This window comes from Triturus cristatus, chromosome 3_2, assembly GCF_964204655.1.
Source record: "Triturus cristatus chromosome 3_2, aTriCri1.1, whole genome shotgun sequence".
NCBI lineage: Eukaryota > Metazoa > Chordata > Amphibia > Caudata > Salamandridae > Triturus > Triturus cristatus.
Window position 1 is genome coordinate 194929599 of NC_140584.1, and position 25212 is coordinate 194954810.

Here is a 25212-nt window from a genome sequence, read left to right on the forward strand (position 1 = left end):
TGGTGATCTCTAACGGAAGTGAGGATCGCAGGAGAATGCCCACCCCTCTAGAACCTGTGGTGAAACCAGAATGAGCCACGAGGCGGTATCCCCCCCTGTTCATTGCATGACAAACATTACCAACCAGATGCGTCTCCTGTAAAAACACCACATCAGGAGCCAGACGACGCAAATACTGCAGCACAACACCCCGCTTGATACGGTCCCCCAACCCATTGACGTTCCATGACATCAACCTCAACCCGTCCCCCCCCATCCCCTCCAGTAGATCAAAGGTCCCCCAGCCAGTAGCACAGCCCCCGAAACTGGACAAAAATCAATACCTCGCCCTGAAAATAAAAAACACACATCAAAACAACTCCTCCCACCCCCCAACCCCCCCCCCACATCCAACTCCCCCCACCCTGCACCCCTGCGGTCCAAAAAACGCCCCCAACTTGCAGTGTGCCTGTCGCCCTACTAACCCCATTCTACGAAAAGACCCCGGAGGAGAAAAGGGACCCGTCCCCGCCCGCCCCCCACACAGGTCATAGTGAGACAAAATGAACAAAAGAAGTAAAACCCAGCCGAACAGTGCAAAATGGCAAAGTCAAGGACCAAAAGTCACTCCAAAGGGGACCCGTCACCTTCGGTACCGGCAGAGGGCCCAGGCCGGTCACCCCTGTCCGGCAGCGAGTCCAGCCAGTCACTCACAGTCACGGGAGAGTCAAAAAAGGCAGTCCGACCCTCGTGTTCCACTCGAAGTTTTGCGGGATAAAGCATAGAGTACTTAAGGCCCAGGTCACGGAGACGACGCTTCACCCCCTGGAAACCCATCCGCTGTTTCTGGACAAGTTGGGTGAAGTCCGGATAAAAGTTAATTGACAAGTTCTCATGACGAACCGGGCCGTGGACCCGTGAGGCCTGCAGAATCGCATCTCGGTCTCTATAGTGGAAAAGTTTGGCTACAATAGGCCTCGGGGGGGCCCCCGGCCGCGGTCGACCGCCCGGAACTCGATGGGCCCGCTCCACGGCAAAGAACTTACTTAGGCCAGCGGGGGCCAGCTGTTGGAGGATGAGTTCCTCAACCAGGAGGTCAACCGGGCGGTTGTCGGAGGACTCCGGTACGCCTATGACACGGATGTTATTGCGTCGGGCTCGTCCCTCGAAGTCCTCCAGCCGCCGGGCCATCTGATCGTTGGCCATCTTGATGTCGCCAAGAGTGGTCTGCAGGTCCAACACATCCGCACCAAGGGTGGAAGTCCGCACATCGAGCGCTTGAACCCTCACGTTGGTTTTAGAGAGATCCGCTCGAATTAATGTGACATCGATTGCCACCGTGTCGATTTTACGGGCCAAGGCCTCGTACTGCGTGGCGATGGTCTCCCTGATGCCATCAATGGCGCCCATGATGTCCTGCAGGGACAGCTCCGGAGAGACGGACGTGCCACCGCCGGCGGCATCTGGGGGGGCGCCGGCCGCTCCAGGGGACCCTCTGCCATGAGTGTAGCGGTCCATGTTGTTCGCCTGGACTGGTCCCCCGCGGAGGGAAGCTTTAGTCTTACGCCCCTCGGGGCCCCCCTTGCCCCCCATTTGGGCCACGCTCACCGAAGGGGACCGTCGATCAAGGGTCGAATGGGCACCGGCACCGCAGACGGGCGCCTCACCAGAGTCCGCAATATAGCGGTGTGAGGGGACAAAAGGCAATGGGCACACTAGTAGCAGGCGGAGACAAAGGCCTCACGCAGAGGCCTAGGAAACACCCAGCCACACCAAGCGATTCCGCCGTCCAGCCCCTTTAAAGTCCAAAAGTGAAACCGAAAGTGATGGAGCGGCCACTGGCACAGCGCTGTAGCCGCTGTTGTTCAATTACGCCCCGGCTCCACAGTTCGCCCTCGCACCGGGCACCGCCGTCGGGTGGGTCCCAAAAGTTCAGACCACGATAAATCAGGATTCCCAGGTCCGATTCGATTTCTGAAAGGAGATCCGTGTTCAGCCAGCCTTCATCTTCCAGATTCCGTAAACTATATCAGGATAATCTCAGGATAAATTCCGAGGAGCAGCGAGGGTCCGGGGAGCCCTGTGCTCACGCGACCATCTTGGATGCGCGCTAGGCTCCTCCTCTCTTTCCTACTTTTTGCCTTCTTTTCTTTGATCTTCATTTTTGCCTTCTTTCTTTCTCGTTTGCTTGCTTTCTTTCATTCTTTTGTTCGTTATGTTTTCCTTCTTTCTTTCTTCCCTTCTTCACTTTTTTCTTCCCTTCTTTCTTTTTTGCTTTCTTTCTTTCCTTCTTTCTTTTTGTCTTTCTTCCTTTCTTTTCTCCCTTCTTTCTTTTCTGCCGTCTTTTGTTTCCTCTTTCCCACTTTCTTTTTTGTTTTCTTTCCTTCTTTCTTTTATGCCTTGTTTATTTATTTATTGCCCTTTTTATTTTTTCCTTTCCTTCTTTGTTTCCTTCCTTCCATTTTTCTATAATTTCTTCTTTCTACCTTACTTCTTTTTTCCTTCATTTTTCCTTCTTTATTTCTTTTTCCTTCTTTCTCTTTTGCCTTCTTTCATCCTTTCCTTTCTTCTTTCTTTCTTCCTTTATTCCTTCTTGCCTTATTTCTTTCCATCCTTCCTCTGTTTCTTTTTTGCTTTTTGCCTTTTTCTTTCCTTTTTTACATCTTCATTTCTTGCCTTCTTTCCTTTTTTGCCTCCTTTCCTTTTTCTCTCCTTCTTTTAGTTGTCTTTAATTTGTTCTTTGTTCTTGCCGTCTTTCTTTAATTCTTTTATATTTAAGGCTCCCAGTTTTCTGTTTTTACAGATTTTTACAGATAAATACAGATAGAAAATAATGTGTTTTCTGTCTGCATTTATTTTTTAAATGTGGATAAATACAGAAAATTGAACTTCTTTTAAGTGATTCTCCGTGCAGTCTTTCATGAATTATAGGCCAGCAGCTGAGCAGATGGACAGCATGGGAAATTAAAAAACAGGATGAAATTTCTTTAAATGGCAGAATATGTCAATATACATTTATGGTAAAATGCTAGTATTTACCAGTGGATGTACTGTTATGTAATAGTTGGCAGCTTAAATAGCTAAAAAACGACAGACATCATAGTATGAGTGTGCGTCTATCAGTTAAATAGATACGGAAATGTACAGTTTTACAATTTCATATATACAAAAAAACACAAAATAAATATGGATAAATACAGATGAAATGCCCAAAAAATAATTATGAATAAATATAGACGGAAATGGCCCAAAAATAAATGCCATAAAACTGGGAGCCCTATTTATATTATATTTGTTTTCCTTCTTTCTTTCTTGCCTTTTTTTTGCTTTATTCTTCCCTTCTTTCTTTTTTGATTTTCTTTCCTTACTTCTTTCTTTCTTTTTTGCCCTCTTCCTTTCTTTTATCTTTTTTGCCTTCTGTTTCTTTCTTACTTGCATTTTTTCTTCTTTTTTCTTTTTGCCTTCTTACCTCCAGCTCTTCTTTTGTCCTTCCTTTCCTTTTTGCCTCCCTTCCTCCCTGCCTTTTTTGCCCTTCTTCCTTCCTTTTTGGTCTGCCTTCCTGTCTTTTTTGTCTGCCTGCCTTCCTTTTTTTCTTTCCTGCCTTCCTTTCTTTCCTCGTTTCTTGCCTTCTTTCACAAAAGCGAGGCTAGTAGCCAGTGCCAGATAAATGTCCTTTTTAAGGCTGTGCTAGCCAAGACCTTTTGGTTTTACTAAAAGTATGTATAACATTGTTACTTATTGGGGTTTTCAGTCACACTTCATCCATTAGTCTCTCTTTCTGTCATTCACATTTTTCTTCCAACCACTTCAGGGTGCATCAAGGGGCAATGTTAGCCCACTTCAGCCATTGACTGATTTCACTATGAGTTATGGCATGCTGCCCTTTCACAAGGAACGCATCCATACACAAAATAGTTCCCTTCAGTGCTGGGTGTACCGTGGTTGTGGTAATGTGTTTTTTTCTTTGGCAAGAAAAACACTTTTGGCTTTAGCCATTTTTTTTTTACAAAAATTAATGAGGTTCCTGCAGCTTACTGAACAATAACGTTTTGCAAAAACCATGACAAAACAAAACAACAGGCAAAAATCTGCCCATACGGCTACTACATCAAAATGTCTTACAAAGCTACATGCTCCGAATTGTCATTTTACATCCGTACTTTCGTCCCACCTTGCCTGAAACAACCAGGAAATGTTTCTATTAGTTACCGAATGAACTCTGTGTAATTTAACGAGGTACTGTGCTTTGTGAGTCATTCATAAGTGCATGTCCATTAACACCACGAAATTGTTACTGATAAAACACCAGTTTACCTTCCATCAGCCGTTGATCTTTAGATAAGTTTCGTTTTTCTTCCGCCAGAAGCTCGAAACATTGTTCCTTTTCTTGCCTCATGACATCTAGTAAACTACAATCCATTTGACCTGCTCCAATCTAAAACGTTAATAAAACAAAAATGTTCACTTTCCGGCTTTTACACGTTGCACAAACATAAATAAGCTGCATTTCAAAATTTTTTACAATAGCACGTACCAACACTGAACCTTGGATAGGCATAATATAAATTAATATGGAAAAAATCGTATGTTATTCTAACAAAATATAAGAAAAAGGTAATTATATGTTTTATCAGCTTGATTCCTTTTGTATTTGCATTGGTTGACTCACTGTGTAATTGTGTGATAATAAACAGCCAGTCCATAGCTCTTATTCATTCATTGTGGAGGGGTCAGAGGTGCATCTCATTCAAAATATATAGAATTCAATGGATTTTTTTTTCAATTTGTCACCTACATGTTTCTTCATTACACGCATAGCTTCTATGTACATGTACACTAAACCTATAGCACTGTAAATAACAGGTGGGTTGGTACTCGATTTATGGTGATTATAGACATTTTATTTTTGCATACTGAATTTATATATCAGGCAAACATCATGATAATACATGTTATTTAGTCTCAGCAAACTGTTTCTTTTTTGGAGTGTTATACAGTGAAAATTAGACCCGAAGGTATCAGAGCGCTTTACATGAGCACCAGTTGCCTTACATTAATTTTTGTTAGGCAGAATAAGTGATTTGCCCAGAATCACAGGATGTTGAGCCGACGCCGAGACTCGAACCCGGTTCCCCAGCTTCGAGGTGGATCCCTCTAGCCGGTAAGTAATATCCTCTCCCCTGTACTTTCAATACCCTCTGACTTGTCTTCAGTGGTTTTGTCAGCATAAACATTTGACAGAGAGCATGTCACTCAAATGGGCTTCAGTAAATACAACATTTTCTAGGGTTAAATGTGTACAACATCCAGATTCATAAAGACATTGGTGCCTACTGACAAAAGTACATTTCTGCCAGCACTTTTCCATGTTTTTAAGAATAGGGCCTACTTGGTTTTATGTTGGTATGTGGACAAGGGTAACGATTCTAGATATACACGTGCCATACACAGTGACTAAACAATACATTTAGGTAAATTAACAGAAATGTATTTATCAAGGCAACACTATTACTGGTTTATTTGCCAACCCAGAACAAAACACATGCTGGTATAAAGTGCACATTATCAAAAAGAATAAAATATCCTATAAAACTTCTGTAATATTAAGGATACTGAAACATCTTTTCTTCATAAAGAGAACAGCTCTGCTTCCTTATTACAGGCACGTTCTGACGTCAGAACACATTTGTAATAATGAAAAAAATCAGAAGTCGCTTGAAATGGGCCTTTTTAATGATGCGTGTGTTGGATTTGGGGTGGTTTTGTAGGAAAGTAGAGAATGACGGTACACATGACTTCACCAGCCTAGCAGAGACTGAGACAAGGGAAGAAGCACTTCCTAAGCAATGCACCAGTCCCTCGTTCCCACCAGGGAGTGAAAACAGGGCCCGGCTTCTTCTCAGCACTGAGGGAACAGCCATCTCTGGAAACGGAGGAGCGCGCTGCTGGCTCTGAAACAAGGAGCCCTGCTCGGCCTGTTCTCATGGTATTTTTAAAGTGTTAACCAAGTATACATGGTATTATAAGGGATAAAGTACCCACTACAGTAGGTTACAGAGATACTGCAAGTCAACTCAGAGTTACAGGACCTTATAAAGACACTTGTCCTACGACCTTGTGTCTCTATATGTCCTGGAATGCGACATTGACTTGCAATATTCTTATAATGTGTGGTAGGGGGTTCTTTATCCCATATGTAATTGGGCTGGATTGGATTTTCCCAACATAAACAATAAAGACCCTTTCCAACGCTTTTCATTGTGTCTATTCTGCACAGTAAGGTAATACCAAGATATTTCTACTTAGCACGCAATCAATTGGACAACCATCATAATGACATAATAGCTCATTAGGTAAAGCTAAGCAGCCTGTCTGGAAATCATCTAATTTGAGATTAAAATTGCCATCAGGACAAGATTTCCTAAATAATTCCATAAAAGGATTGTATCAAACTCTTCTTTGAAATGTTTAAATGTGTGAGATCATGGGATAAGTACAACTCAACCAGCAGGAAGCTACTGATCTTAGAGGCACAGCTGAATGTTGGGACCCATGAGCAAAGGCGTTCCTTGCAGAAAAGCGTGTTTTATGTTGCTTAGAGCATTACGGCAAATGCATTTCAGGTCGAACATCTTGAAGAAGGTGTCAACTTAAACAAGGAGTAGGTGATTAGGGACCAGGGATGGAGTTGTTTGGCCATAACCTCACTACACAGAAATAGGGAAAACAGCTGTATGGTGCCCGACTTTGAATGAAGAATTACTGCTTTCTGGGAGACCTGTCAGTGGAGCATAATGGTCTAGACCAGAGCAAATCCGTGATATTACGAATACTGTTCAACCCTTCAGATTTGACAAATGCAGGAAGAATTTGGGGATCTTGTTGAATAGTAAATCTGAAGTAGACCATTTTACAACTTTGGCTGATACATTTTGGCGTCACTAAAATGTGCTCCCAAGAATGAGAACATGATTAGGTGGACAGAAAGAACCGAAGAACCGATAGTATAAAAACTAACAGAATCAAACGTGGTCTGGGGGGGGGGGCATGGCCAGCAGCCGAGGAAGATGGCCGCTCACTTACTAGGCTCCCTCCACCTGCAACCAACACCCTGTCCCATCCGTCCTATAATCCGTTTGAATGGTGCCGCATTCACAATAAAAAATGCCTAGTGATTACTACGGGGCTCAAATAAAGATGCTATGGAACGTATGGGCACAGGAAAGGCTAGGTTCAAAGCAGGGCCTAACCGCGAGGTGAAGTCAGGCAGTAAAGTTGTACGTGCGCCCGCAGAGGTGAGCGCGAAAAAACACAACGTTCATGACAGGCGAGATATAGCCACTGACATTACTATCACTGCCGGCAAAGCGAGGAAGGGCGAGTGACCTGGCGAGAGTGGTGGAGACGCGGCGATCGACCGGAAAGAGCAGCAGAAGGGGAGGGCCTGAAGGAGAAGACCTGGGAAAGGAAAGGGCTCATCCCCCAGCCTCCAACCGCTGGGAAAGCAGAGTGGTGCTGCACTGGCGCAGCTTGAGTGGGTGAGCGGGTGCGATACAGTGCATATGAGGACACACAGCACAGCCTACAAACACAATGTAGACCACCGGAGCGGCCATCTAATAAGCAGCAGGTGAGGGTCTACTATGCGCCCGTAAGAGCGGTGCTGGTGCAGTCTGGTCTGACATCGCTGACAGACCAGCCTGCTGGAGACGGTATAGAACTGGGCCAAACACTCCCAGGCACCAAAGCAAGCAGGACTGTGAAGTGAGAGTCAGGAAACACCCACAATACAAATGCGCCAAGGGGAGCGACGATCCGCGCGAGGCCCAGGAATTAAGAGCCGGCTGGGCCAGCGAGAGACAGAAGGCAAGTGAAAGAGAGTGCAGTGGGCCTCTTGCACCCGTTGTGGACTGCTGAAGATCACCGACAAATAAGCCAGCTCTAGGGAAAGTCACACCGGATTGAGTGCCCTGAAGGTTGATAGGGCGGCAGCTCACCCTGGACGATAAGGAGATGATCCTCGGGGGTGAAGGGCATGGACTAAGAGACACTGCCTGAGCTCGCATGCTTCATACACATGTAGCCGACAGCACTAACCAGTAGACTCTATACCATGGAGCGGCCCTGCAGACCGGCGCAGAGTGCTGGCAGAACACTGCGGTTCCTCGGTGGACACACAAGCACTGATGCGAGCAACTCAGAGCTAAAACAAACGGCCCTAGCGATAGCAACAAAAGTGGTGCCTCTATGGAGACAATAAGGATTGGAGGGGGAGGAATCGCATCGGGGGAAAACTGACAGGCTACAAAGGATGTTCTGCCCCGGGGCAGGTAGCGGTGAATACCCTGGTGGACTACCAACGCTGTCCCCTTTGCTTAGTCAGCCCACCATAGAAGACACACTAAGACAGGCGGAAAGGGAGGGCGCGTCTCGCACCAAACCAAACTGGACAAATTTACACATGGCAGAAAGGCCAAGAAGTATCAGAGGGCCCTCCAGAGCCACCTCAATCTCTTACACAACCAATGACGGAACAAGAGGACCTCATCCTACATTATATCATGGCAGCTATTAACAATGTACGCACTTTTCTGGAAACGCGAATGGACTCAGTAATGACCAAAATCTCCCTAATCAGAGCCGACCTGCATAAAATGGATGCAAGAGCCAAGGATGGGGAAGATACAATACACAGTCTGAAGGCTGATACAACCACCCTCAAGAAACAAGTCAATGATCTGCAAGCCACGAGCAAAACACTTGAAGCCAAATTAGGTGACTGTGAAGGCAGATCAAGACGAAAGAATGTACGGATCTTTGGAGTTCCCAAGCGAGCAGAGGGGCCCGCAGAGGATCTTTATGTGGAAGAACTAGTTTTAAAGCATTTACAGCCTTGAGGTCCCTCAAACTATTTCTCTATTGAAAGAGCACATCGAGTACTGGGAGGAAGACCAAAGCCCCCCCCCCCCCAAGACCGATCCTGGCCCAAGTCCTCAACTTCCGGGACAGAGATGTTATACTGCAGACCACCCATAGTGCCCCGCCTGTTCAGTATGACAACAGTACTATCACATTTTTTCCAGGCCACCATGAAAGTGCAAAAACAGAGGCACAGGTTTATTGATGTTAGGAAAGCCCTCAGAGAAAAAGAACGTAACTATGCCATGCTATTCCTGGCTAAGCTGAGGTTAGAAGCAGAGGGAAAGACCTGGTTTTTCTCCAGCCTTGAGGAAACGTGGGGTTGGCTGGATGGGTGGTGGAGAGTTTGAGGCTCCAGCCCTTCAGAGAGACGAGCAAGGATAGCATGGAAGCCACAGAAATATGCTGACCCCAGCACCGGAGAAGCCAACCCAGTCGAAGAGGTAACGGCTGAGGACTAATATGGGCAAATGCGCGGCACAGCCAGATGTAAGGGTAAAAAGGAGGGCAAGGATAATAAAAAGGAGTGTGCAGAAAATTATATGTTAACTCTAGATAATATCCCAGTGGTGTATAAATGAAAATATGTATATAGGTAAAAAAGAAGCTAACAAGTTTTATAGACAAAATATATATTTTTTAATACATTTTTTTGTTTGTAGTAGTTATTATGAATCAATAAATATTCCTAGTAACTCTTATTTGATACATGGACAATGATAATTTCTAAAATAACTATATTATTTAAATAATACACAGAATGATATACATAATCTGACATGTAACATGACCAAAAGTATATATGTACATAGAACAAGACAGAACCCTAATGACGATGATTTTCTTCACACAACGTGTTTCGGCTAAGCCTTCATCAGGTGTCCGTTCATGATGATTTAACTGAGTAATAATTTAAGCAAAAAGGAACACTAAATAACCATGGTTCTAGATAAGCGAACAATCTCCAATATGAACTGGAATCTGATCAAAAAAAGAGCTGTAATGGGCCAAACGTAAGCCTCTATTCACAAGCTGACCCCAGAACTGTATTAAATGGGGTTTAAAGATACACAAGCCTGGTACCTTGAGTTCCTTTATAAATGGGTTAGATGTTTAAATACTGCTAAACAGACGAACCAAGTCGGTCAATGATAGTAGAAAAATGGTTGACCTGCTAATAAGCATGATGCCAGAGCCTACTTCCTGAATCTTGTATCGGTACATTTGATGTATGTCATTCTTCTCAGTTGTGCAGCCTCTGTATGATATGTATATTCAGTGTTTGACAGAGTTCTGACACGAATAAGGGCACAGCCAGATGAACATATGTGCTCGAACATGGAGGTGGCCAAGACAGGCTACCTCACCTTAGGGGAACCAAGGGCATGACTGCCCGGCTCGGTAAGACACTGCCAGAATGTAGTCCGAGGAAGACTACTGATTATTTGAGAACTCAGTTACTATGAGACACTGGATGCCATGAGGAGGAAGTACTGATAAGTGTGCAAGAGAACGATACCATACTAGAACTTGGTATGAACACGAAGTGGGGGGGGTTTGGCTGGTATGAATACAGGGTGGAAGGAGAGGTTTGGCAGAGTTACAGTCCCCTAAACTTCAGTTGGGGGTGACAGGCACTCTGCAATGCTGCGGATGCAGGTAGTTCACAAACCATCATGCAGGGAGGCAGTGAGAGGGTTGGGGTTTACCAAGTTAAAGGGGGAAGTTTTAGTTATGTTTCCGTCAGCAGAGGAGTAGGGAACGGAGACAGTTCTTACTTTGCAGTATTGACACAGCACACAAGACAGAGAATCATTAGCATCCCTGGACAGCAAGTACGATCGAGATGAGACAGTAATAGGGAGACTCGACTTAGCCTCCACCCATACTGTGTTCCATTAGCCAGGGAGGAGGGAGACTGGCTTCACCGACCCATCCATGATTGACAGTACTACAGAGACGTCGCTCCAACTGCTCTCCTGGAATGTCAATGGACTAGGAGACAAACTAAAGAGGGGGATAGTACTTTAGTTCATAAAATGTCATACACCGGATGTCATCCTCTTACACGAAAAACATCTGGTGGGTAACACTTGCAAGCCCTTAGACAGATGGTGATACAAACTAATCGCACATGCAGGGCTTACCTCGGGGTCCAGACGGATGGGGATACTCTTATGTAAGCACTTCTACTTCATTGTGGAACAGACCTGGACAGATGCGCAGGGCAGATGTGCAGCAATAACAGTCACATGGGAGGGAAGATCAATTAACATCCTGTCGGCCTACATCCCATCAGCGATCCATAAAATAGCCCTACCAGATTGAGCAAGCTAATACTGGACTTACCAAACAGAGATCAATTGATAGGAGGAGATCTGAATATGACATTGTGCGATCAGAAAGATCGCTTTCCCCCTAGGTGCCCCCCACACACACGCTCTGATTTGTCAGGCTGTCTGATGGCCTTTGTACTCACTGGCATTTGGCAAGACCTTAATCCACAAATGCTGCAATACACATTCTATTCTGGCCCTCATAATAACCTGTACACACAGAAGGGAGGAGGCGGTCTGAGGAGAATGTTTTAAGACCTGCCGGGGTTAGCTTCCCAGTCTTCTAATAATAACACAATATAGAACCGTCGGGTTTAAACTACAACCAAAACAAGAAAAACTGTCCAAAGAAAGCCTATAACGTCCCTTGGGGTATCCCTTTATTAGGACGGAATCCACCACCCACCAAAGGTGGCATGCTTCATCATTGGGATTCTCCTGGTAATGGAAAGCCTAGTCCCACTACAGGCTAGAACCCCCTCTATGAGAGGGAGGAGCTCAGGGATGTTTTTATTCTAGTTTAGGATATACTATATCCAACAGTGATATATAGCAAACTAAGTTAGGTGAGATGCGCAGCACAGCGCAAAAAGGAATTGTGAAAAAATAAATATATTAAAACTGGCTACCAGATACGTAATGTACATTTATTAGCATGTCCTGGGGCCAGGATTAAAAACAGGGCACTGGCAGGGGTAACATATACCTGGAAGTTAGTGATGAAAAAAGGGGGTCTACATGTTTCAGCCTGTTGACCCTCAAAAGAGGTGTTGTGGCGTTCGTCAGGCCCAACGAGTGCTGCTGCTTAATATGATAATTATTCACAGTATTTGTGTGATGTGATAATCGATAATCATGAACAAATGGTTAAATCAATAGAAAAACAGTGAAGAGGAATACAAAACCAGTGATCTTTCTCTTCACTGAAGATTCACTGGTGGTACTGTATGTTGGGGAAATAAGCCTCACCTTAACTTGGCATGCAGCTCAAGGAGGGGGCACCGCTCTCGTAGTCGGTACTCCGGGCGCCGTAGTCTGCAGCCAGAGGGAAAGGTTTTCTTGTTTTGGTTCTAGTTTAGACCCAAGGGTTCTATATTGTGTTATTATTTGCTCATAATAACCTGTCATGAATAGACTAAATACTAACACTGGCCGACCGGGTGCCTAAGTTTAGGGAGGTGCGACATCCGGCACGGGGAATCTCTGACCACTCCCCAATATGGGCCTGCTATGTACTGGGTGCACCACCATTTCAAAAAACGATTTCTCTAAACCCCTGCTATTTGAAAATCCTGCACGTTAGAACGGGTTAAATATAGACCATGAAATTCTATTTAGAAGAAAACTAAGGGTCGGTCAAGTCCCCACAGGCTCTCTGGGAAGCACTTAAAACGTAATCAAAGGACAGGTACGCTCACTTACGATGGGCCACAAAAAAGATAAGAGGGCGCCGTTGGAAGAGTTGGAGAAAGACATACTAGACAGGGAGACTAACATTGTGAATATTGACAACTAGACGGCCAGAAACACCCTAGACATAAGGCAGCAAGAGTATAGAAACCTAGTGAAATAGGCAGCTAAGACCAGACACTTAGCGACACAGCACAAACTATACAAGATGGGAGATGAGGGGGAGATGCTGATAGCCTGGCTTGGGAGACGTGAAGAATCAAACAGGGTCAATCATGAACAGAAAAAGTCACCCTGAAATGGAACAGACATCCTAATGTGGAAATCCACACTAGGGGAGGCAAAATTGCAATGCCTTCCTTTCACAGATGTGCTTTAATTCTCTTGAATATTAGGATTACTACCCCTGGGACACGAAAATCTCAACACCCGAATTTCACATGAAAATCAAGATTTTATGCACCTCTTTTAAGTTGTGAGAAACATAGATCACCAAAAACCAGTCCCTCTTGAGGGAAATGGTTTTTAAGTTAACTGTGAAGAAAACTGCATTTTCAGCACCAGCAAGGAAACGCCAGAGCCTAAATGTAGGAAACGAGGGAAAACCGGAAATTTAATGGTAGCCCAATAGTCATGACTGACTGAAACTTTGCTGTGGTATTAAGAAGTTTGCACGCCCCCTAAACCATACATAGGGCCTGATTAAGAGTTTGGTATTCCGATCACCGTGGTCGCATAGGCGTTGTATGAACCGCAGCTGACTAAGCGGTCTGTCCGCTGTATTACGATGTTGTTGGATTTCAGAATGAATGACTTCCGTAGCACCACCGCCACCCATTCGTCGTCCGATGCGTTGTCGGTCGGAGGAAAGCAGGTGTCAATGGTCGGTACAGAGAAGTTTCTCCGCGCGAGTTGGCTTGTGACTGGGGGTGAATGTTCACATTGTCCAGCATTTCGTCCCTCAATTGTTTCTTTTGCATATGTCGCCCTAAGTCAGAAGGGTATGCCCAGACGTGGATCTCGGGCTCACTACACCACTGGATCCAAGCTAGCCTGGCTGATGAAGGGTGATGCCCTGAAACCAGTCCCAGGATGCTTGTTTCCGGTCCAGGGAGGACCTGGCTTGGCAGTTCGGGCTGGACTGCTCCCATAAGGAACAGGGTCAAGACTGATTAGCATATTGCTAGGTCCAAACTGGGGTGGTGTAGTGAGCAAAAGAATGATGGATTAAACCCAGATCCTTGTGATTGGGGGTGAATGTTTGCATTGTCCACCATTCCATCCATCAATTGTTTATTTTGCATATGTCGCCCTAAGTGGGAAGGGTATGCCCACATCTGGGTCCCATGCTCACTACACCCTGGAATCAAGCTAGCCTGGCTGATGAAGGGTGATGCCCTGAAACCGGTCCAATGATGCTTGTTTCTGGTCCAGGGAGGACCTGGCTTGGCCGTTTGGGCTGGACTGTTCCCATAAGGAACAGGGTCAAGACTGATTTACATATGCTAGGGTCCAAACTAGGGTGGTGAGCAAAATAATGATGGATTAAACCCAGATCCTTGTGACTGGGGGTGAATGTTTGCATTGTCCAGCATTCCGTCCATCAATTGTTTCTTTTGCATATGTCACCCCAAGTGGGAAGGGTATGCCCAGACGTGGATCCCGTGCTCACTAGACCACTGGATTCAAACTAGCCTGGCTGATGAAGGGTGATCCCCTGAAACCGGTCCCAGGATGCTTGTTTCCAGTCCAGGGAGGACCTGGCTTGGCAGTTCGGGCTGGACTGTTCCCCTAAGCAACAGGGTCATGACTGATTCGCATATGGCTGAGTTTGAACTGGGATGGTGTAGTGAGCAAAAGAATGATGGATTAAACCCAGATCCTTGTGATTGGGGGTGAATGTTTGCATTGTCCACCATTCCATCCATCAATTGTTTATTTTGCATATGTCGCCCTAAGTGGGAAGGGTATGCCCACACGTGGGTCCCATGCTCACTACACCCTGGAATCAAGCTAGCCTGGCTGATGAAGGGTGATGCCTTGAAACCGGTCCAATGATGCTTGTTTCTGGTCCAGGGAGGACCTGGCTTGGCCGTTTGGGCTGGACTGTTCCCAAAAGGAACAGGGTCAAGACTGATTTACATATGGTAGGGTCCAAACTAGGGTGGTGTAGTGAGCAAAAGAATGATGGATTAAACCCAGATCCTTGTGACTGGGGGTGAATGTTTGCATTGTCCAGCATTCCGTCCATCAATTGTTTCTTTTGCATATGTCACCCCAAGTGGGAAGGGTATGCCCAGACGTGGATCCCGTGCTCACTAGACCACTGGATTCAAACTAGCCTGGCTGATGAAGGGTGATCCCCTGAAACCGGTCCCAGGATGCTTGTTTCCGGTCCAGGGAGGATCTGGCTTGGCAGTCCGGGCTGGACTGTTCGGGTTAAGACTGATTTGCATATGGCTGGGTCCAAACTGGGATGGTGTGGTGAGCAAAATAATGATGGATTAAACCCAGTTCCTTGTGACTAAGGGTGAATGTTTGCATTGCCAGCTTTCCATCCATTAATTGTTTCTATTGCATATGTCGCCCTAAGAGGGAAGTGTATGCCCAGACATGGGTCCTGTGCTCACTACACCACTGGATTCAAGTTAGCCTGGCTGATGAAGGGTGATGCCCTGAAACCGGTTCCATGATGCTTGTTTCCGGTCCAGGGACGACCTGGCTTGGCAGTTCGGGCTGGACTGTTCCCCTAAACAACAGGGTCACAAGTGATTCGCATATGGCCGAGTTTGAACTGGGATGGTGTGGTGAGCAAACGAATGATGGATTAAACCCAGATCCTTGGGACTGGGGGTGAATGTTTGCATTGCTCAGCATTCCCTCCATCAATTGTTTCTTTTGCATATGTAGCCCTAGGTGGGAAGGGTATACCCAGACATGGGTCCCGTGCTCACTACACCACTGGATTCAAGCTAGCCTGGCTGATGAAGGGTGATGCCCTGAAACTGGTCCAACAATGCTTGTTTCTGGTCCGGGGAGGACCGGGCTTGGCAGTTTGGGCTGGACTGTTCCCATAAGGAACAGGGTCAAGGCTGATTTACATATGGTAGGGTCCAAACTAGGGTGGTGTGGTGAGAAAAACAATAATGGATTAAACCCAGATCCTTGTGACTGGGGGTGAATGTTTGCATTGTCCAGCATTCTGTCCATCAATTGTTTCTTTTGCATATGTCGCCCTAAGTGGGAAGGGTATGCCCAGACGTGGATCCTGTGCTCACTAGACCACTGGATTCAAGCTAGCCTGGCTGATGAAGGGTGATCCCCTGAAACCGGACCCAGGATGCTTCTTTCCGGTCGAGGGAGGATCTGGCTTGGCAGTCCGGGCTGGACTGTTCCCTTTACAGTCCAGGGTTAAGACTGATTTGCATATGGTAGGGTCCAAACTAGGGTGGTGTGGTGAGAAAAAGAATAATGGATTAAACCCAGATCCTTGTGACTAGGGGTGAATGTTTGCATTGTTCAGCTTTCCGTTTATCAACTGTTTCTTTTGCATATGTAGCCCTAGGTGGGAAGGGTATGCCCAGACATGGGTCCCGTGCTCACTTCACCACTGGATGCAAGCTAGCCTGGCTGATGAAGGGCGATATCCTGAAACCGGTTCCAGGATGCTTGTTTCCGGTCCAGGGAGGACCTTGCTTGGCAGTTCGGGCTGGACTGTTCCCAGAAGGATCAGGGTCAAGACTGATTTGCATATGGCTGGGTCCAAACTGGGGTGGTGGTGGTGAGCAAAAGAATGATGGATTAAACCCAGATCCTTGTGACTGGGGGTGAATGTTTTCATTGTCCAGCATTCCGTCCATCAATTTTTTCTTTTGCATATGTCGCCCCAAGTGGGAAGGGTATGCCCAGACGTGGATCCCGTGCTCACTAGACCACTGGATTCAAGCTAACCTGGCTGATGAAGGGTGATCCCCTGAAACCGGTCCCAGGATGCATGCTTGTTTCCGGTCCAGGGAGGATCTGGCTTGGCAGTCCGGGCTGGACTGTTCCCATACCAGTCCAGGGTTAAGACTGATTTGCATATGGCTGGTTCCAAACTGGGATGGTGTGGTGAGCAAAATAATGATGGATTAAACCCAGTTCCTTGTGACTGAGGGTGAATGTTTGCATTGCCAGCATTCCGTCCATCAATTGTTTCTATTGCATATGTCGCCCTAAGTGGGAAGGGTATGCCCAGACATGGGTCCCGTGCTCACTACACCACTGGATTCAAGCTAGCCTGGCTGATGAAGAGTGATGCCCTGAAACCGGTTCCAGGATGCTTGTTTCCGGTCCAGGAAGGGCCTGGCTTGGCAGTTCATGCTGGACTGTTCCCATAAGGAACAGGGTCAAGACTGATTTGCATATGGCTGGGTCCAAACTGGGGTAGTGTGGTGAGCAAAAGAATGATGGATTACACCCAGATCCTTGTGACTGGGGGTGAATGTTTGCATTGTCCAGCATTCCGTCCATTAATTGCTTCTAGTGCACTCTACGCCATTCTACTCTATGCCACTCAACTCTGCACCACTCTATGCCACTGCATTTTACGCCACTGCTCTCTACACCACTCCACTCTTTCATACTGCACTCAACATCACTCCACTGCACCACTCTACTCTATACCACTGACCTCTATGCCAATGTATTCTATGCTACTGCACTCTATGCCACTCTACTCTGAAACACTCTATTTCATGTCACTGCACTCTGCACAACTTTACTCTTTACCACTGCATTCTTTTCCATTGCCTTCTACGCCACTCTATTCTGCACCACTCTACACCACTGCAATTTACTCTACTGTACACCACTCTATCTCTATCCAACTGCACTCAACACCACTACACTCTATACCACTGCACTCTATGCCAGTTTACAATACTCTGCACCACTCTACTCTTCCCCACTGCACTCTGCACCACTGTACTCAGCGCCACTGCACTCTGTTTCACTGCACTCTGTGCCACTCTACACCATGCCACTCCACTCTACACCACTCTACCCTATGTCACATCACTCTACTCTGCTCCACTCCAGCTAAGACACTCCAGGACACTCCACTCCAGTCTAGCCCACTCCACTCTACTCTACTCTGCACCACTCCAATCTTTGCCACTGCACTCTATGCCACTCTTCTCTACTTTACACCACTGCACTCTACACAACTGCACTCTACGGCCACTGCACCCCATGCCACTCTACTCGGCAATACACTGCTACATGCCACTGCACTCTACACCCCACTACTCTACTCTGCACCATTCTACTTGATGCCCCTGCACTTTACATCAATCTCCTTTTCTCTGCACCAGTCCACTCTGCTCTGCACCACCCTATGCCACTGCACTCTACACCACTGCACTCTACCCCACTATACTCTAGACCACTGCACTTTATGCTACTGCACTCTACATCACTCCACTCTGCACAACTCTACAAGACGCTGCTGCACTCTACCCCATTCCAATGCACCACTCTACTCTATGTCACTGCAATCTATGCCATGCTACTCTACACCACTGATCTCTACACCACTGTACTCTACACCACTGCAGACTATGCCAAGCTACTCTACTCTGCACCACTTCGCTCTAAGCCACCGCACTCTGCACCACTCTGCTATGCACAGCTCTACTCTATGCCACTGCACTCTATGCCGCTCTACTCTGAACCACTCTACACCACTCTACTCCACTTTACACCACTGCCCTTTACACCACTGCACTATACACAACTTTACTCTACTCTACTCTGCATCACTCCACTCTACACCACTGTACTCCCCTTTACTCTACACAACTCTACTCACTACTGCACTCTGCACCACTCGAATCTACGTCACTGTACTCTGCACAAATACATTCTATTCCAGTCTTCTCTACACCACTGCACTCTGTGCCATTCACTCTACCCTGCACCACTCCATACTACGCAACTGCACTCTTATCTTATCTTAGGTGAAATTTGTAAAGCGCACTATCGCCGAAGCTTCCTGGCGCTGTGCCATGCACTCTACACCACTGCACTTTGATCTGCACCATTGCACTCTGCCACTGCATTCCACTTTGCACCACTCCACTCTACACCACTGCACTCTATGCCACTGTACTCTACGCCAGTAGCGGTTCCTCTGCTAAGGCGAAGGAGTGTCGGCCTACTGCTCAATAGGAAAAATAAAATGATAATGTAACGTTATTATCATTTTATTTTTCCTATGGCAGTCAGTGGCAGGCGGGGCTGGCCAGAGCAGGAGGAGGAGTGGTTTGCACTCCTTAAGTGCTCATGACTGTTTGGCTGGCCCTCTTGGGCTGGCCAAACAGTCATGTGCACTTTGTATGTTTCCCACCATGCTGCATTACACAGCCTGGTGAGGAACATGCACAGGCTCCCTGTCCCCATCTGAGCGCTGAACCAAGGCGCTCAGACCAATCACAACGCTGCATTGCAGTGTTATGATTGGCTCAGGAGGAGGAGGAGGAGAAGCGGCGGCCGTCCGTTCCAGGTACGTTCTGTTTTTCCATTTTTTTTCATCCCCTCGATCCCCGCTCCCTGCAGCCCCACCACACCCGTCTGGTAGCAGCTGCTACTGCTCTACGCCACTCCTCTAAGCAACTGCATCTACGCCACTCTACTCCACTTTACATCACTGCAATCTATGCCAGTGCACTCTACACAACTGCACTCTACTCTACTCTACACCACTACACTCTACACCACTGTACTCCACTCTGCACAACTCTACATACCACTGTACTCTGCACCACTCTAATCTACACCACTGCACTCTACGCCACTGCACTCTGTGCGACTACAGTCTGCGCCACTCTACTCTACTTTGCACCAAGCCACTGCACTTTACTCTGCACCATTCTACTCTATGCCACTACACTCCACTTTACACCACACCACTCTATGCCACTGCACTCTACGCCACTCTACTCCACTTTACACCACTGCACTCTACACAACTGCACTCAACTCTACCCTGCACCGCTGCTCTCTATGACACGGTTCTCCACTCTACTCTGCACAATTCTACTCACCACTGCACTCTGCACCACTCTAATCTACGTCAATGTACTCTATGCAAACACACTCTCTGCCACTCTGCTCTATTCTGCACCACTCCAATCCACACCACTGCACTCTACACCATTGCACTTTACTCTGCACCATTCCTCTCTATGTCACAGCATTCTACCTTGCACCACTCCACTCTATGCCACTCCTCTCTATGCCACTGCACTCTACACCACTCCTCTCTACGCCACTCTACTCTACACCACTCCAATCCACACCACAGCACTCTATGTCACTCTACTCTATGCCACTACTGTAAACCACTCCACTCTGTGCCACTTCACTCTACTCAGCACCACTCTACTCTACGCCACTGCACTGTATGGTACTCTGCTCTACTGTGCACCACTTCACTCTACACCACTCCACTCTGAACCACTCTACACCACTACTACACTGTATTCTACTGCACTCAATGTCAATTTACTCTACTCTTCCCCACTCTACTCTACGCCACTCCACGCTATGCCACGGCACTCTACACCAATCTACACTACTGCACTCAGTCACTCCACTGTATGCCACTCTACTCCATGCCACTGCACTCTACCCTGTACCACTTCACTCTACTCTGCAGCACTACATGCCACTACACTCTACACCACTCTACTTTATGCCACTGCACTCTAATCTGTGCCACTTCTCACTACTCTGTACCACTCCATTCTATGGCACTGCACTCTATGCTACTGTGCTCTACTCTGCACCACTACACTCTATGCCACTCCATTCTATGCCACTGCACTCTATGTTGTGGCACTGCACTCCATGTCATTGCACTCTAGGGCCACTGCACTCTACGCCACTCTACTCTGCACCACTCTACTATGCAACACACTACTCTATGCCACTGGACTCTCTGCCTCTCTACTCTACTCTACACCATTCTACGTTATGCTACTGCACACTATGCCACTCTACATCACTCTCCTCTTCTCTGCACCACTCTACACTATGCCACTGCACTCCACCCCACTCTACTCTATGCCAGTGCACTCTACTTTACACCACTGTATTCTATGCCACTTTACTCTGCACCACTCTATGCCACAGCACTTTACACCACTGCAGTCTACACCACTCCACACTATGCAACTGCACTTTAAACCACAGCACTTCACTCTGCACCTCTCTACAATATGCCACTGCACGCTACACCACTATACTGCGCCACTTTACTCTATGCCACTGCACTCTATGCTACTCTACTCTACTCCACTGACCTCTGTGCCACTGCACTCTACGCCACTGTACTGTAAGCTACTGTACTCTAAGCCACTCTACTCTGCTCTGCACCACTCCACTTCACACCACTGCACTCTAAGCCACTCTACTCTGAACAACTTTTCTCTACACCATTGCACTCTACGCCACTCTATTCTGCACCACTCTACTCTATGCCACTGCACTCTACATCACTCTACTCTACTTTGCACCACCCTATTCTACGCCACTGAACTCTATGGGCCCGATTCACAAAAGTAATCTGAGACAAAATCCTAAACGTACTACTTTTGCTATTCACAGAAGGCATTAAGTAGTAAAGTTAGGATTCCTAACTTTACTACTACTAAACTGAGACAAAATCCTAACTTTACGACTTTCGGTATTCACAAAAGGCATTTAGTAGTAGTTAAGTTAAGAATCCTAACTTTACTACTACTAAATCCCTTTTGTGAATACCGAAAGTCGTAAAGTTAGGATTTTGTCTCAGTTGAGTAGTAGTTAAGTTAGGAATCATAACTTTACTACTACTAAATGCCTTCTGTGAATACCAAAAGTAGTAAGTTTAGGATTTTGTCTCAGATTAGTTCTGTGAATCGGTCCAAAAGCCACTACACACTTTACTCTGCTCTGTACTACTATGTACCACTGCACTCTATGCCACTTTGATCTACTCTGCACCACTCAACACCTCTGCAATCTATGCCACTCTACTCTACACCACTCTACGCCACTTTACTCTACATCACTCCACTCTACGCCACTCTGCTCTGCACCACTCTACTCTGCACAACTCAACTCTGTTGTTGCACTCTATACCACTCTACTCGGCACCACTCTACTGTATGCCACTGCACTCTACGCCACTCCACTCTACTTTGCACCACTCCACTCTAGGCCATTGCACTCTACGTCACATTGTTCTGCACCACTCAACTCTACACCACTCTACTCTACTTTGCACCACTCAACTCTATGCCACTGCACTCTATGCCACTCTATGCCAATTAATTTTATTCTGCACCACTCTAATCCACTGCACTCTAAGCCACTCTGCTCTACTGTGCATCACTCCACTCTACGCTTCTGCACTCCATGCCAATTTACTCTACACCACTCCATGCCACTGCACTCTATGCCACTCTACTCTACCTTGCACCTCTCCACTCTATGCCACTCTACTCTGCACAACTCAACTCTATGCCACTTCACTCTACACCTTTGCACTCCATGCCACTCTACTCTATGCCACTGCACTCTACGCCACTCCACTCTACTCTGCACCACTCTACTCTGCACCACTACACTCTAATTCACTCCTCTGTCCTACTCTACTCTATGTCAGTGTGCTCTACGCCACTGCATTCTATGCCACTCTACTCTACTCTGCACCACTCCACGCACCGTTCTAATCTGCACAACTCCACTCTACGCCACTGCACTCTATGCCAAACCACTTTACTCTACTGTATGCCACTCCACAGTATGCCACTCCACTCATGCCAATCTATATGTATGCCACTCCACTGTACTCCACACTGTGCCACTTTATGCTACTCTACCCCACTCCACTTCACACAATGACACTTTACTCTACGCCACTTCACCCTATGCCTCTCTACTCTACACCACTATACTCCACTCCATTTTATGCCCCTCTTCTCTATGCAACCTTAGTCTACACCACTCTGCGCTATGCTACTCCACTCGACTCTTTTCTACTCCACTCCACTCTATGCCACTCCACTCCAACTCCACACCACTTCACTCCAGTCTACCCTACCCCACCTTACTCCACTCAAGACCACTCTACTCTACTCTATGCCATCCACCTTACACCACTCTACTCTAAGCCAGCCCACTCTACTCTACACCACTCCACTCTACTCTGTACCACTCCACTGTACACCGCTCCACTCCCCTGTATGCCACTCTGCACCACTCTGCACCACTCCACTCTACACCATTCCATTCTATGCCACTCCACTCTACGCCACTTCACTCAATGCCATTCAACTCTATTCCACTCCAAGCCACTGTACTCCTCTACACCCTACACCACTGCACTTTATGCCACTCCACGCCATTCTACTCCGCTCCACTCTAAGCCACTCCACACCACTGTACGCCATGTCACTCCACTCTACTCCAATCCGATTCTTCTATAAACTTTATTCAGATTAGTAGAAATCCACAAAAACATAGCAGCACATATGTATTCAACAAACAATAAAATCAATGAATAAGTTAATTACCTTCGGTAACGCTTTTTCTGGTGGATACAGTATCTGCCTGTGGATTCCTCACCTTATGAATACCCCCTGCGCCAGCATTCCGTGGGAAATTCTTTCCTAGCTCTCCCACGTCGACAAGGACGTCACAATAGCATGGCTCCGCTCGCGACACCGTATGACATCATCGGAGCCATAAGAGGACCTCGTCGGCGTGCTGATGTCAGCCCCACCCCTTTTTTCCGTGCCACCGAAGCAAACGGGCGGACCGACACATTTTCAAATGCAAACATAGCATACCAAATATATACATGTATATAAATTTGCAAATGCATAATCAATAAAGACACAGAGAAATAGCAACTGAATAAGCATTTCTCATTAATAAAATATCAACATGATTAAGACATATCAAGATAAAATATTTTTGGGTAGAAACAGGTGGACAACGGGGAGGCGGGTGGGACAGTGAGGAATCCACAGGCAGATACTGTATCCACCAGAAGAAGCGTTACCGAAGGTAAGTAACTTGTCCTTCTAATGCACGGTTACTCATAGTACGGCCCGCGGCCCGGCAAGCCTTCCTTGGCGGCCCGCGAACCTTGCAGACATCCTACCTGTGTTTAAAAAAAAAAAATTAAATAGTGTTAGCAAACACTGCGGGTTGCAGCAGCCCGGACTCTGAGACTCTGCTCTGTGGGGGCCGGGGGATTCCAGTGATTGTCAAAGTGGAGATGCAGGGGCCTAAGAGGTGAAATACAACAAAGCTTTATTAACATGTAAATGGTCTTTTAAAGACCTGTGAAGTACTCGGGTGCGGCTGTGTGTGCGCGCTGGGAAGCTGTCTCAGTGCGGCTGTGTGTGCGCGCTGGGAAGCTGTCTCAGCCGGAGCTGAGGGCTGACACACACACGGGGTGAGATAGCAGAGGGTGACGGAGGGAGGGAGAGGGAGACAGAGGAAGAGGGAGGGAGATAGAGGTTGACAGAGGGTGACAGAGAGAGGGATACAGAGAGGCGCAGTCTGGGGGAGACAGAAGGAGGGAGACAGAGGGAGAGGGAGGAAGGCAGAGGGAGGGAGACAGAGGGAGGGAGAGGGAAACAGAGGGAGAGGGAGACAGAGGGAGAGGGAGACAGAGGGAGAGAGGGAGAGGGAGGGAGACGGAGGGAGGGAGGGAGATGGAGGGAGATGGAGGGAGATGGAGGGAGACAGGAGGGAGACAGGGAGGGAGACGGAGGGTGACAGAGGGAGTGAGGGAGGGAGACAGAGGGAGGGAGAGGGAGACGGAGGGTGACAGAGGGAGTGAGGGAGGGAGACAGAGGGAGGGAGAGGGAGACGGAGGTTGACAGAGGGAGGGAGGGAGAGGGAAACAGAGCGAGAGGGAGATAGAGGGAGAGGGAGACAGAGGGAGAGAGGGAGAGGAAGGGAGACGGAGGGAGGGGGATGGAGGGAGATGGAGGGAGACAGGGAGGGAGACGGAGGGTGACAGAGGGAGTGAGGGAGACAGAGGGAGGGAGAGGGAGACAGAGGGTGACAGAGGGAGTGAGGGAGGGAGGGAGAGGGAGACGGAGGGTGACAGAGGGAGTGAGGGAGGGAGGGAGACAGAGGGAGGGAGAGGGAGACGGAGGGTGACAGAGGGGGTGAGGGAGGGAGGGAGACAGAGGGAGGGAGAGGGAGGGAGAGGGAAACAGAGCGAGAGGGAGACAGAGGGAGAGAGGGAGAGGGAGGGGGACGGAGGGAGGGAGATGGAGGGAGATGGAGGGAGTAGGAGGGAGACAGAGAGGGAGAGGGAGGGTGACAGAGGGAGTGAGGGAGGGAGGATGACAGAGGGAGTGAGGGAGGGAGGGAGACAGAGGGAGGGAGAGGGAGGGAGAGGGAAACAGAGCAAGAGGGAGACAGAGGGAGAGGGAGACAGAGGGAGAGAGGGAGAGGGAGGGAGACGGAGGGAGGGAGATGGAGGGAGATGGAGGGAGATGGAGGGAGACAGGGAGGG

The 25212-nt window shown here is 47.5% G+C and overlaps 1 protein-coding gene across 1 annotated transcript in view; it reads right to left on the bottom strand.

The window, feature by feature from the left end:
* SCTR (secretin receptor) overlaps window positions 1-25212 on the bottom strand; it is a 416552-nt gene that overhangs the window by 323262 nt on the left and 68078 nt on the right. Inside the window, exon 2 of the mRNA XM_085647486.1 lies at window positions 4294-4414. Within this exon, the coding sequence (XP_085503612.1) occupies window positions 4294-4414 (121 nt within the window). The remainder of the gene's footprint in view (window positions 1-4293; window positions 4415-25212) is intronic.